The following is a 15,276-nucleotide window of genomic DNA, read 5'->3' as shown; positions in this document are numbered from 1 at the left end:
ATGGGATATCTGAGGAGGGGATGGAAAGAAGTCTGCAAAACATGTAAGTCAAAACCCATGCCTCTGTCTACTCATAGAGGACAAGTGAAAGTACCTTAAGTAATGCTGAAAGACAGTCTAATTAAAATTGACAAGAGATGGGTTTTTCACAGGTGATGTGATCGGTCTAACTCCAACATTATGGAGCCCAGTTTATTAACTGGATTTTAAGAGAGGAAAACCTATGGGTGATTAAAATGTCCACAGTTACATAAAGTGTAGGTTTAAGAGTACATCTTAAATCTTTATACTTTCAGAGTATAGGTCAAGTATCAGCTGGCTGAGATAGTGCCTTCCAGTCTCCTCTTTTATATCTTTTAACAGTTCAAAAGTTGATGATAGCTGTTTGATCCCAAAGTAGAACTGTCTCAGCAATGGTGCAGCCTTTTGCAAAAGGTTTGCAACTTTTGTTCTAGATCCTTACGGGTAAGTTGTTTCTCCACGGGCCAGCTGCTCTGTAATTGCCCGACATGTGGGTTCTTGCATCTTCCTGCAACGTTTCTGATTGTGATAACTAATAGACGTCTGTCTCCAAACTGGCAGCATGTCTTGAGTTTTGTTGTGGGTGACTGGCTGTGTGCTGTACTTCAGGCAGAAACCACTGTAGACTGTAATATCAGCTGGTGAGGCTACTGTGTGGTATTGGTGACCTGAGATATTGCCAGAGATATGCAAGTACAATTTGATTAAAGTACTGAGGATACCTCCACAGCAGACCGTAGTCTTCAGTCACGTTTTCGTCATGGACATTCCAGAAACCTTCCATAGCAAAATTGCTTTTCATACTTCAGACCAGAAAGTGCCACTGCACATGGATGAAAGCCTGACCTTTTTGTTCGGCCTCTAATCCTGTCTGAGCCCTCTTCCAGCTGGAGCTTCTGTCATTCCCAGGGATAAATTCTTCTTAGACTTCCTGTGATGAGAAACGTGTTTTTGTTGAAGTTGGAACAAAGAATAGGACAGGCCAGACTCTGGATTCTCTGCCCCAAAAAGCCACCCTGCTAACACCCCACCGTGTTACATAGGACTTTGATCCATTCTGCCGCTGCTCTCACTCACTGTAACTCTTCTATCTGTCTTGTACAGTCTGAATTTCACATACCCTCACATCATGAGGGGCAGATGTGGAAGAGGGGAGCCACTTGTAGGTCCATGCATTCCTTCTTGATACAAATTTTGGAAGGATCCAGGATGCAGCCAAACTCTGTTGCACACAGATGTTATGAAACAGTCCAGAAAGGCCTCTGAATCCCCTCTCTAAACTGGAGTATTTAATCGGAAATGAGACAGCCAGGGGTTTAGTTTGGGTTCAGCCTCTGATTTGTGTATCCTAATGCAAGCCATCTTTCTTTTGCGTACTTTGATTTACCTGTTTTAAAACAGAGATAATACTTTTTTGGTCTCTCACTTAGTTCTGTGTAAGGGGATGACAACAGACATATTATGCAGGAATGGAAAACAGCACAAATCTTCCCATCTGTCATTACTTTTGAGGAAGCATTAAGAGAGATTTGGGCAGACAGATCTCTCTTGGCAGAGACCTTAGCCGTAATGGAATTTGACTTCTTTATGAGTATTTGAGAGATGAATCTTTCCCTGTTGCATGGAGAAGTGAGTGTAGTCACTTAAGCGGCAATAGCTACTGATGCTAGTCATTGCCAGATTAGATCAGCTGTAGAAGTTGACAGTCTGTAGAAAACTGTTCCACTGTTATGTACTGATGTACTTACAACTTCAATTCAGGATCCTGTTATATTTTGGAAAGAGGCATAGTTTTGGGCATAGCTAGGGAGAAATTAGTTCTGTGATTACTGGGTGGGTCCTAGTCCTATTTTTTTTCCTTTTCCTCAATGCTGATTGAGAAATCAAAAGTCATTTGGTCTAAAATCCATCTCCCTAGTTTTCCTCCATTATATTTTGTATGTGGAAATGTTCTGCTACATGGTATCTAAAAAGGTGAGGTCCTAAAGTGAAGAACATGAGGCAAATCCTTTTTGAGTTCATTTATTATGTAGGTTTGAAGTGGTTGGGAGAATTTGAGTCTAAACGTGGTTGCAGTTAGTATGTCCCCTATGCTTATAATGTTGGTTGATGTTACCAAATTCAAATATATTAGTATTACCTGAGTAGAACCAGATATCTCTTGTCCCTGGAGGGCCAGATTAAATCAGAGGTGGGTTTAAATGACTGCCTTCTCTGGGAAGCTGTTCTGGCAGGTATATGTGAAGCTGAGACAAGAAGAAAAGCTCAGTGCCCTGTGGCTATTTATTTGGTAGCCAGTCATTGCAAAACCCTTAATATGCATCCGGCAAATGCTTAGGATCTAGCATTCCTGGTGCTTGCTGAGATGGTAAAGGCTCTCAGCTCTCTGCTGGCAGATCGCAGGAGTCCGCGCTTTGTCGAAGCTCTGTGAAATAGGGCTTTCCCCTCCCAGGAAGCGTGAAACTGTTCACCTCTGGCTTTGGAGATGTTCATAAATGTTCTAACATTCACTCTGCTATAGCTTTACACTAATGACTAAATCCCTAGCAAAGTCAAATAAGTTTGTTGTCTACTGCGAATAATTATTGTAAGTATCTGAAGCTATATAGGAACAGGTGGAAGAAGTGAGAGGGCTTGTTGAGAAACAAAACACTGATGCTTCCTACAATCACTTGTGATTTCTTTTTTTATTTAATGTATCTTTTCTTTGCATAACCAATACACAAAGACTCTGGCTCCGTGTTTCACCTTTTTCTGCTAAATATCTTCCTTTGCAATTTTTTTTTCTTCTCTTCATTCACTGAATCTGGTTAATAAAGAATAGGTGCTGGATTTGCAGCCTGAGCAGCAGGGATGGCTAAGAATTTTATTGTAACCGTTTTCGCTGCTTTTCCTTTCAAAACTCATGAATGTTTTTATTTCATTTGTAAGCATTTATATAAAGATTGGGAATTTGGCCGATTTTAATGCCTGTGAGCAATGTGGTGCACCCTTTCTGTGAAAAGCTGAAGGGGCTGCTACTCTGGTCTGTAAGCAGTCAATCGGCACAACTGTTTATTGAAAACTGCTCTTTGCTGGTATTGGTTTCTCAAGTGTATTTGTTTCCAGAATAGGAATAATTTTTGTGGCATGATGGAAATGCATTGGTTTTTGGAGTTGTTTGGGGGGCAATTGGTTGCTTTCTGAGGTTTATTGACTCAGGGATGCCTGAACACAAATAAACTGTAGAATTGGGGAAACGGGCCAACAAAGCCAATTCCTTTTGCCAGAGGATTTTCTGTTCCCCAAAGTATCCACAAAGTAGCAGTGCCTTCTACTTCTAATCCCAGAAGCAAGCTCTCAGCACTTCAGAAGGAAAAACAAGCTTTACTTAGGTTGGTAAAATCTGTCAAATAGAGGAGCTTTTTAAACAAACTTGGGGACACTAAAAAAAAAAAAAAATACCAACCAAAAAAACTCCCAAGAGTTTGGCTTCTTGTCTAGACTTTGCACACAAGCTGCTTTATTGCAAAAATGAGTTTTTTCTACCAAGTTTTGAGATGCAATAGGAAATGTGTGTGTTCCCTCACAGATTGGCTTGGGACCTCCTGAAAAGGCTCTGTTAAAAGAAAGTTTTTTTGTTTTTATGGGAAGATCGGGAAGAGTCCAGTCTCTTACTTCTGAGTTCTTGAAAATCTAATATATTTTGAGTGACAGAGAATATTGTTAGAGACCCTCAAAGCTAATGGAAGACTGTAAAGCTCCCAGGACTGTATAAAAGAGAATATTTCTAGTAAGCATTAGACATTTATGCCTGGGGTTTGTGGAGGAGAAAAGTCCATCATTTGAGTGCTTTTCCTGCTGAAGACAGTAAAGTTGTTTTTCATTCCCAGTTCATGTCTGGTTACTGTTTAAATAGCCTTTATAATATACAAGCAATAGGAGTATTTTTCTCTTAAATAGTGTTCTTTTTTGTGATTCTAGCTCAGTGTGCTAAATTTTAGTCCTTTGCATATCTAAGACTTACATTTTTATTTGATATATTAATAACTAAACAGTAGGTTTATGTAACCTTTCACTACTAGTCGCTTTTTCCAATTACTATGTCATTCCATCCCTACAAAATTTTTTTCATCAGAAGGCTTGTCACATTTTAATATCCCAGTCATCATGATCAAGTGCTACAAATAGGTTAGGGTTGGACAGGAGGATTGGATATTATCCTGGCTACAGTACAGACATTGATTAATAAACAGGCGGGAAAAATTATCTGTAATCTTGGATTTAATTGTCTTCTCATAAAGCTTTCTGTGCCAGTCTCGTTTCCTTATCCAGCTGCCTCTTAGAGCTGCTGAAGATTGTGCACTTGGATTATAGGAATTAATGCTTTTGTTATTGTGGTTGACATCGATTTTAATTCTACTGTGCTGCATTATGTAATTATGCAGTGAGTCCAGGTGAGCCAAACTCATACAGAACTTTATTGATGAAAATCAGTTTTGCAACTAATTAATCCTCATTTTGAAGGAAAGTGTAAGGATCTTAATGTTGTTTTGTTGTTTCTTCTAATCACTTTGCTTATTGCATAAAATGTGCAATCAAATGGTGATTATTAAACAGTGGAATTAGTACATTAGTTCAAACTATATCAAAATCTTGTTGATATGACTTAGGCAATCTTTTTATTTCTGTGGACTCTCATTTTAATAGTCTACCTGCAAACATAAGGACAGCTCTGTCCTGAAATAGTTTCAGAAGATTTTATGTATGTAGATGTGGCATTTAAAATATAGAATTTTGAAATATTTTACTTGAGCATTCATACTGGGAGACTGCCAGTCCGTACCAGGCAGCATAACTGAATGCTGAGGCCTTTCATGAAAGATGACGTGTATCCTATGACCTACCAAACCTATACCTAAAAACTTCCAAGTAAGGAGATATGGTAGTTGTCTTTTATGGCCTGCTGCCGACCCTTCAGGTAAGGTAGGTGGTAGGGGTGGCTTTTTTCTAGCTTCTAAACAAAAGTTAACAGATGAATATGCTCTACCCTCAGTGGATGTGGAGAACAATTGATCTTCACCTTAATATTAAACTTCATATTGTCCTGATTTAGGAACAACTGCAAGGACACCACCCAGTAAACAAAGCTTAAGTTACTGTCTGCTGAGTTAGCCAGCAGCGTTGTTTCTGTTGCCTTTAATCCAGAAAGATTTTGTAGTTATCTTTTTTCCAGATACAAGGAGAAATCTATCCCCCTGATTCTAATCCAGTAAACTGCCCTGATTTCCAGCAGCAACACTGTGACTAAAACCCCCTGGCAACTCTGCCTGGCCGGAATATTAGCCCTTCGGAGCCTCTTCTGTGTGCCTGGATGCTTTTCTGTAGTGTTGTTCATTCTGTCCGGTCTCCAGCACAATAACTAGCAAACAGCCCTGTAGTGCTTTAAGAGTGTTACAGAATTCAAGAAAATTCTGCCTGAGCGCAGACCTCATTGGATCTGTGGGGAGAGGGGCAATGCCTTAATGGTAGGAAGGTGAAAGGGTTAGGGAAGCACAGAGTGCCATGATTTCTAAACAGATATTTTGAGTGTGTTAACAGGGCTCTGTGTGGAATTGCTTTTCCAAGAGAAGTCCTATCTGCAGGCCCCCTCTCACAATTTGTATGCAGAGAGTTGTGGGTCTGTTGAAAACACATTCTAGTCAGCTGTGGCAGTAGTGATTTTTGGGAACTGTCAATATACTTCCAACACTCAGAGCACACTGAATCCAGTGGATGAGAAAAAGCAGAAATCCAAGGTCTTTCAAAACAGACAAAAAAACCCTCCAAAACACAAGATCAGAACTTAATCCACACACAACTGTGATTTCCTTAGCCTGTAAAACTGAATAGCAAAACAATGCAGTGATTACTAAGGTTTTATTACTCTGAAGAAATAAGTCAGTGAATGTTCAGTCATATTAATAAAGCCCACTTAGATGCATGAGTCTTGCTTTAGAGGGATTTTTGTACCCTTCCTGACAGTTGTACTTCTCTGTGTTTAGGTCATGTCTATATACATAACCTATAAATAACATTTCTGCCAAAGCAGTGGATGTTGTTGCCCCGCCCTCCCCTCCCATTTTGTGTATATACTATTTTAATGTGGTACATCAAAACGTGAAATAAGTGACAGATTTCCCAGTCAGTGGCTTATCCTAGTCCACAAAATTACCTATCTTTACTCGTTGTGTAGGCTAGATCATTTGTTACAAGAGAGTAATTTATGATTAATAATGACAACACAGTATTATATGTACTGCTGTGTATTCTTTTAAATCAAAGTCTTTCTCCTTCCCCTTTCCCTTCTTTCCCCTCCCTTTGCTTAAACCTCACCATAGACAGATTTGAAACATTTAATTCTACTTTGGACAGCCGAGAAAGTACGAAACAAAAAAAGAGTAATTGAGTGCACCAGGGAGCATCAGCAAAAGAGCAGTGCTAATTGTTGAAGAATAAAAGATAATGGCCAATTTTGTCAGGAAGCCTTGACAAGAAAGATAAGTTGGAAGTAATTAACTGTCTGACATGCTGGAAGTGATATGTCTGCCAATGGCTCTTTAAATCATCGGGATATGAAATGTGACAGCCATTTATCACTTTTATGAGACGCTGCTGCCTAGCTTTCCCTTGGGAAGCGTAGAGGTAGTATGTTCTTTGACTATCTTGCTAAAAAAAAAAGCATGAATGTATTTCAAGTGCTTCCCATTTTTGAGTGCCTGTCTTTTTGAACTGTGATTATGGTGCATTCTTAGCCTGACTAAACCTGACTTGAGCTCAAGCCATTCTGAGGTCCTGTACTCCTATGAGTATTTTACTAGACCTTCCCAGATATCCAGAATGTGTCTAGGAGCTTGGTTCTTTAGTTGTCAGAAAGGAAACTTCCAGACAGAAGAAATATAGCACTTATTTGAAAATTTTCCCTCTTTTGACTGTTCAGAGTACTCCCTTTAATACTATAGATTTCCTTGTCTCTTACTGATCAACAGACCTCTCATAGGGGGGAAAAATACGCAATCATTCTGATGATAGCAGGCAAGAAGGGACATTTCTGAAAGCTGCCTGTATCTACAGCAGCATATTCAAAGACCATTGAAAGTCTCTTTTCATTGCTCTCAGTTGACATGTTTTGCTAGGTTATGCTGTTTCCATTCCAAATGTTAACTAGTATTAATATTGACTGTAGGGTGTGTTGTAGCATGCTCAGGTGTTGTGACATTGCTTTGGACAACTTGAACCTCTTGTTCTCCAGTGCCAGTAGGGAAAGAGGAGAGCAATGAGCCAGAGACTGTTCATAAATAAGCTTTATAAAATAGCAGGAGCTTCATAAAAAGTTTATTTCCTTATTAAATTGGGTTTAGCAAAAGCGCTGATCATCAAGCACAAATGTGCAGACAGAGCCATTTCTGGTAGTAAGATCAGAAAACCAATGTGAAATGGAAATCATTTAAGAGAATAGCTGTGCATCATGTTGCTGAACTGGAGAACCATGCTCGTGAGTAGCCTGTTTGCTTGTGCCTCACAAAATTCAGCTGCCCTTGCAAAGCAAGGTGCCTCACTGCTACAGAATGAGGACTGGTTGTGATGGCAGGAGTTTCTGACACGTTCTTGAAAACCAGCAAAAGAAGAGCACCAGTACTGGTTAGTACCAGTGCAGAGGCGTTATATGAAACGTGAAACTGAAAGTAGGGTTGCAAGCATTTTGTGAAGTCAGCAGGTGTGTTCCTGGTGACATTTGTCAACTGTTCTGATGATGTAGATTGCTTCCTGGAGCATTAAAATATCTACTCTGATTTTTTAAAGGAGTTGGTGGTCTGTTTAAGAGTAAGGGGAAAAAAATCGGTACTGTAAAGCTCTTAATAAGTGCAGCTGTTTGAGAAATTAGCCTTTCAAACTATTGGCAACTAGTCTTCTCCCTATGCAGGCTGCTATAATCATATACAATCACTGTTTTGTGTAACAAGTCTTGAGAATACATGCAGAGAATATGCGTGCACCTATTGTTTTGCAAATATGTAGTCATTTTGTGTCTTATGTTGTCTAATCATTCACTTGAAAGTTTTAAAGAAAAAGGAGGATGTTCCATTGGTATTTCTAAATGACAGAGCTTGGTATTATCAAGCATAAGCTCATATCAGCCCCTAATAATTGCCAACTGTGTTAAATGGTCTTTCTCTTCCTACCTTTTCAGCATTAACAATAAACTGCAACAGCCAGAAGCAGCTGCTGGGGTACTGGAATATGCCATGAAGCACTTTGGGGAGCTGGTGAGTCCTGCTGATAACTCCCTTCTTTGTGTCTTATGTTTTCATCGTTTTTGTAGAGTTTTCTTGGGTGGGTGGGTGGTGGTGGTCTGTTTTTTCAGTCAATCACATTGAGATTCTATCCCCGCTTATAATACTGCCTCGCTCATGCTGAAGGTGCCTTGCTGCCTATGGGGACGTACACTGTGTACGTAGCTGTATACTAGCAAACACTGCATCCAGGTAAGATAGCTGGGGAAGGCTGCAAGAACTGGTGCAAGAACCTGATTTAGAGGAGAATTTAGCAGCTATCGTTGGCACTAAATGCAGCTGTGGGGAACTAGCAACTTGACAAAATAAGTAATTTTATTTAGAAGAAGCTGCAAAGGGAGGGAATAAGTTTCTGTTCTAAGCTTTAAATGCTTGAGGGGTTTTGAGAAACTGCATCAACGCCTTCCAGGTTAGGATTTAATGGAAGTTGTGCCTCAGCCTCTCTCATCCACGAGGCATGTGAACCTGTCAGAGAGTTCACAGATATTATTTAGAATAGCAGATTAGCCAGTCCCTTAAAATTTTGACTGTTCACAGAAAGAAAATAACCCAATTCTGTATTTGTTCTGTGTCTTTCTCTGCACAACTTACCTTTTTTCTTTCTTCTTTTTTCTAAGCATTTAATCCGTGTTCAGGGACTGTGCTCTCCTGCCAATTCTACTTTGTTAAAAAGATGATTTTGCAGTGATAATTCTTGCAGTGCCTTAGGGTGATTGGGAAAATGAAGGTAGTCCTGGAAGCACAGTAGACTGGCCTCTTTCATTAGGAACCACTAGAAAGTGGGAACAGGTATAAGCATAAAATGGTGGAATTCCTGTGGTGTAGAATTATGTGTGGTTTTGACCTAGACTGGAAAAGAAATCTTTTCCGGGAGAAGTACAGACTTCAGAACATCTTTGCAGCTTCTTGTGATTCCTTGGGTGGATTGAGCAAAGCTCTATGTTACCTAATTCTGACCTCACTCTTTAGCAGTAATGTAGTTCTAGCAGTAAATGTAGTTCAAAACACAGAGTTTGCCAGAATAGGCAGTGAAAAGAAATCGAGAGGAGCTGTGAGCTGTACTTTGAGAAACTTACGTGAAATATTATGACTGAGCTGAGAAGTTAAAGGACTGGTATATAAATGTCCTAAGTGAAACACCTGGCATGCAGAGCATGGTTTATACTGACCCTGCCCACAGGGCTGGGAAAAGAATCTGTTCTGCAGCCTGTGTCAAGACAGGAGCTGCCAAGGACTGAGCAGAAAAACATTGGCAGAGATATGTATGGAAAAAATATTAAGGCATTTTATTTCTTGAAAATTAGAAACAAAATCTAGAAACAAAGACTGAAGAAAAGTTTGTGCAGCTGATAAGGATCACTGCTTGGCTTACTTTTAAAGTCTTTGTTACAAACCACAGCCTTTCCCTGTGAGGGCTATGATTAGACCCCAACATCATACTACCTGCTATATTAAAAAATGGCCTAGCAGTAGCGAGACACACAGTGTAATTTTGGGGTTTGGGTTTTTTTCCAGTTAGTCACTCCATTCCTGAACACAGGACTGTTGTTCTTGTTTAAATGCAAACATGTGCAACAATGGTAAGTAGAATATTTTATAGATTTAGCCTTTTTCCTATTCCACTCACTCCCCCTCTCCAAAAAGAAAAGCACCAGCTACTGAGCTAGTATTTCAGTGGCACTGAATAGGAGGAGGATGTTGGATTGATCCCTCTGGTAAACCTGAATCCATTTCTGTGCAGGTTAAGCAATACTCAGGATTCCTGTTTTTGCACTAGCTCAAGGCTTTTCTCTGTATCACAGAAGTCCATGAGGATATTTGGAATGAAAAAAGGGCTAAGTGACCACCATAGACACAGAATTTTTGAGGAAAAACTGCAGTAGTTAATATAGAACGGTGAATATTAATCCCGCTATTCATTCTGTTCCCCCCCGCTTCAGGAAATTCAAGCTACCTGGTATGAAAAGCTTCATGAATGGGAAGATGCTCTGGTGGCCTATGACAAGAAGATGGACACAAACAAAGATGATCCTGAGCTGATGCTAGGACGGATGCGTTGCTTGGAAGCACTTGGTGAATGGTAAGAGGGGAATGTCTGAAGACTGAGGAAAATGCTGCCTTTAAAAATGGTGCCTAACTCTTCTCTGGATGCTGTCATCCAGGTGAAATTTTTTTGCCGGAATTCCTATTTACTCCTGCTTACTTAATAGTTTGAGTATTTCCAGCAACTTCTCACTTAATTCATTGAAGTCAGATTCTGTAATAACATCTCAAAGCCTTTTGGGATGGGCCATCTGATAAGTTAAGGTCTCTCTGAATGAGAATCTGCAGTCTTATGATCAGATCAACCCCATTTGTAACAGAGAAAGAAACTGTAAATAGAGAGGACCTCTTGGAAAACATCAATTGGGCAGCCCTTGTCAAAAACAATCATAAAAGGAGCTCGTTGTGGCCCTCCTTTTTAAGCTCTGATTAAAACGTGAGAGATTCCTGTATGCCTATCCAGAATGCATGGTCTTCTGCACAACTTAGTGAAATTGTCTGCTTCCCAATAGTCACGTGGTGTAAGATTATGCCGAATAAATTACTCCCCCTTTAAAACCTTTTTGCCCATCTTGTAGACGGCTGATTTTTATTCATTATTACTCTTTTTTAGCATTCATTTATCATTGTCTTTGTGGACATTTGGTATTTCAAACTCTGTGTTAAATGTGTGTTGTCAACATGTAACTGACTAGAGACAGTTTTTGTGACAGGGTGAGGGGGCAGTGACTTACAGCTTGCTAGGTAACTAGGGGCTTCTGGTTTTCTCCCTGTTCACTTCAATTCAAAGAAGGTAATTGGAGAAGGCATCCTGTGCACTGTAGCATGCAATTCTACCCAGGGGCATATGTGATTTGGTCCAGGTTCTGCCTTTCTACTGAACTTTTCATGTCACTAGAGCTCTCCCCTGATGGGTCCTGACGTGAACCCATGGGATGGCACACAGTAAGGAGATTCCTCTTCACTAAAGTCATTTTACTGTTAGAGAAACAGACCTGTTTGAGAAACCAAATTCTGACAGCATTTTTCTGCCCTTTTTGTTTCTATATGAGGGTGAGGCATATTGGGCGTAGCTTTTTCAATAGGAAAAAGTAGATCGTCTTACTGAGCGTTTCTCAATCGTCTTTTCTAGGAGCAGGCAGTTCCCACCAGGGATTTACGGAATTTTTCCCTCCTGCAGGACATGTATTTGTGTAAAGTGTCCTCTCTGAACCTCCTGCTTCTTCACATATCAGTTGACAAATTACAAAATTACAAATTACAAAAGGATGCTTACCTTCTGTTGGAGCTAGATATTGTGCATCTATTGATAGTCTGTAGTGATGAGAGCAATCACAGCCTCACGAAGATCTGTGTGCTTGCTGTTGTGGAACTGCACTCTGTCTCTATGCAGATGTTTTTTACACTCCAGAATCGACTTTGAAAAGCGCTGTCTGCTACCTTGCAACTGACTGTAGGAAACATCATCCTGAGACTGGGGATTCCATGGTTTGGCTGCTGATATTCTTCAGTAGTGTTCAACTTGACTATTTGTGTTGCTGGTGTCTGCTTGGCAGAATATGACAGTTAATCTAGAACTGATACTATGCAGCATCATTATTTCAGTACTCTGTGCAGTGATGTTTTGAAAGTACAGCCAAAATGTTCTTAGCTATTTGTCTCCTGATGTAGTTATGTCTGCAAGAGCCATACTCCTTTATTAGCATCTGTGAGGTCCTGATTTACTGCTGTTGCTAGGTTTGGTTAGATTTTTCATTTGGTTTGGGTTTGGTTTTGTTTTTTTCCTCCTGGGCCATTAAGCTGTCAGAATGACTGTCTTGCCTGTGGCAGCCCATCGGTTCTGTTCAACTAACTCATCTTCCTTTTTGGGAGGGTAGAGGATGACAGGAGGGAAGGCAAGTTGGCTTCCCTCACAGTTGGCAGCTATTCCACTGCTACAGAGTATCCAGCCTGGGAAATTCTGGAACTGCAACACCCACAGTAATTGGTTTGATTAATGGGGCATTCACAGTTGACTTAAAAAAAATAATATAAAAAAATCCTGATACTTCCTCTCCACTGGAGATGAAAGATTCAGATCCCCTCTGAGATCTTGCCATGACAAGTCTTCATACTAGGTTACAGCAGCATTGATTCTCTAGCCTCTGTCTTCAAACTTGATGATGTGTTTATCCAAAGTGTTTGATAGCAGGAGCCATGCACAAACTATTCGGATCATATGTTCCTTGCACTGATGCTGGCAAAAAAAATTTTAAGCATCCCTTGTTTGGTGGTGGTTTCTTTTTTTTCCTCAGGAATGTGGGGGTTTTTTGTTTGTTTGTTTTCCCCCCTGTATTTGTAGACTGGAGTTGACAGTTCAGTTTGTAAAGTAGGCATTACTAACTGCTGAGGAACAAATGCAAACTTTTGCCTGGATTTGTGTTTTCAAAGCATAGCGTGCCTTTAAATTATTTTCTGATAATAGGGTATTTGTCATCAGACTAGCATGTCTGAGTTAGACGAGAAGAATCCTATTCTCCACTCTATATAAAAAGAACAATGGGGCTGGTTGTCATCTTATCTGTGGAAAGTGGTTGTTTAATAAGGCAGAATTCTTAAGAGGCTTTTCGCTGATCAGAAATTGTGGATTCTTCTTAGGGGGCAGCTCCACCAGCAATGCTGTGAAAAGTGGACACAGGTCAATGATGAAACTCAAGCTAAGATGGCTAGGATGGCTGCTGCTGCTGCCTGGGGTCTAGGTAATGTATCCTGTGGTAGTATATGACAACCCACAGTGTGGAAGCACAGGTAGTTTTAACTTACTTCAGAACTACAAAATATAAGAAACAGGAAAATCAAAGAACAAAATTATTTACATTGGGATATGAAGTAAGTGTCATTCAATACTGAAGCCATTTGGAAAACCTGCATTTACATAAGGTCTCCCAGTGTGGTCTCAGGTATCAAAGAGACTGCCTTATTGGTCTGAGCAGATAATCAGTTGCTTAACTGGTCCCTTTTACTTAGTTTTACATTGAACATAGCTCAGATTTAAAATGAGATTAGCGGAATTTCTCAGATTTGTGGCAGACTCTTATTTACAAACTAGAACAAATCCACTGAGCATTTTGATAGGTTGTGTCTGCTGAGTAGACAACCTTAAGTAGAATACATCTATAAATGGTCCAAATATCAGTTATCCTGATAGCTCGATATTTACTAGAGAAACTTATAAATCACTTGGTGTCTGCCAGCCTTTGCTGAGAAAAATTAATCTTTTGCATTGTAGGACACTAATTCACTCAAATGTTCTGGAAATGTTAGCATTTCGACTTTCATCACAAGGAATGCAAGAACCTTTTCCATGATAATTCCATAATAATTTGCCTAAAAGAAAAATGTCTATGTTTTTGCTTGTCTGTAACTCTTCTGTGTATGTATATATAGTTTCTGTATACTACACAGACTGTCCCTGTCAAAGACAAGCTGTTGGAGAGCTGAATTACATGTAGAAGTACTACACAGCATCAAGGCCTAGTCGCTGATGTCTAAGGACTGTAGCATAGTTCTGTTCTTATCTTGCAGAGAAGGCTGTTTTATTACTCAGGATATCTGTGTCTCTGCAGGTCAGTGGGACAGCATGGAAGAATATACCTGCATGATCCCGAGGGACACCCATGATGGTGCTTTCTACAGGGCTGTACTGGCTCTTCATCAGGACCTTTTCTCACTGGCTCAGCAGGTAATTATCTTCCTTGTTGGCTTCCCAAAACCTAGTTTATGATGAACTAGGCTATATTGCTGCATGGAAAGACGTGCTGTTTTAAAGCACTTGGCTATAACCTATGAATTGCCCAATAACCTTTTTTCCATTGATGTATTAGACCTTGGTGACTGAGCTTATCCTATATTTCCAGGAACACAGCAATGAATATATGTACAGATAGTAGTGGTCTAGTGCTGTAGAGTGTAAGAATGCCTTAGTCATTCTTATGCTTCTTTACTTTTTATGTCTGTTTTCTAGACAGACAGTGCACAAGGATTATCTTAGCAGAGGTTCCATTCTACAAGGCACTGCTTGATAAAAGGCATTCATGGCATAAGACACACATAAGATTCTTCATGGATGTTCTGTACGCCTCTTTCTGTTGCAGCTTTTTCAGTGAAGCATTCATATATATCATGTACCGGAACTTTTCCTCTAATTTTTCTGGTAGCAGTGGTAAATCTTAAATCTTAGATTGAGATGAGAAATCAGGTCAAGGAATGAGTCTATTAAACAGAGCCATATTGGTATGCTTGTTTGTCACAGAGGAGATTTGCAGAGCGACTTTTTCCCCTCTATAGATGTGAAGCATGCTGTTTACTTTCCAAGGAAGCTTAAGTACCATTTCTCAGAATTCTCTGCTGGCTTGCCGACTTAGATAAAGGAGTAATTTGGTCTGCTCTGTCAAAACCAGTACATAGATTTTTGGGTGATGTGCACAGTAAAATTAGCCAGGCGTTCAAAGGGGTAGAGTTTGTGATTAACCTTTGACATTTTGAACAGGAAAAACTATAGATGAGAGATTATATAATGACTGGAACCAGAGCATGATTTATTTCATGCTTGAAGAGCATGTCTTAGTTGGAAGAAGAAAAATGGAATTTGCTGTCCTGTAAAATTCATAAAAACCTGTTGGATTACATAAGACAGTGAAAGCAATTTTCTATCATTGTATATTATCAAGAGGCATTTCTTCAGGCTTTTTTGTAACTGATTCTCTTGCACTAAAATGTGAACTTCTCTCTTTTTTCTATAAATGTTATTAATTATGATCTCTACAATGACAGTAGGATTAGAAATACTGCAAACTTTGATTTGGTAGAAAGACAAACTTCTGACTGTGCAGGTGATAAATGAAGCCCCCTTGACTTCCCC

The 15,276-nt window shown here is 39.8% G+C and overlaps 1 protein-coding gene across 5 annotated transcripts in view; it reads left to right on the top strand.

Moving 5' to 3' along the window:
* MTOR (mechanistic target of rapamycin kinase) overlaps nt 1-15,276 on the top strand; it is a 66,706-nt gene that overhangs the window by 28,432 nt on the left and 22,998 nt on the right. For all 5 annotated transcript variants that reach the window (XR_014230045.1, XR_014230046.1, XM_082329004.1 and 2 more), the window contains 4 exons: nt 8,231-8,306; nt 10,274-10,413; nt 13,014-13,114; nt 13,982-14,097. Coding sequence is in view for 3 of the 5 variants with exons in the window: in XM_082329004.1 (XP_082185130.1) it covers nt 8,231-8,306; nt 10,274-10,413; nt 13,014-13,114; nt 13,982-14,097 (433 nt within the window). In the remaining 2 variants the exon portion in view is untranslated. The remainder of the gene's footprint in view (nt 1-8,230; nt 8,307-10,273; nt 10,414-13,013; nt 13,115-13,981; nt 14,098-15,276) is intronic.

This window comes from Platalea leucorodia, assembly GCF_965183815.1.
Source record: "Platalea leucorodia genome assembly, chromosome: 17".
In the NCBI taxonomy this organism is placed as follows: Eukaryota; Metazoa; Chordata; class Aves; order Pelecaniformes; family Threskiornithidae; genus Platalea; species Platalea leucorodia.
Note: the sequence above shows the minus strand (reverse complement) of the source record. Positions and strands in the feature narration are given on the sequence as shown.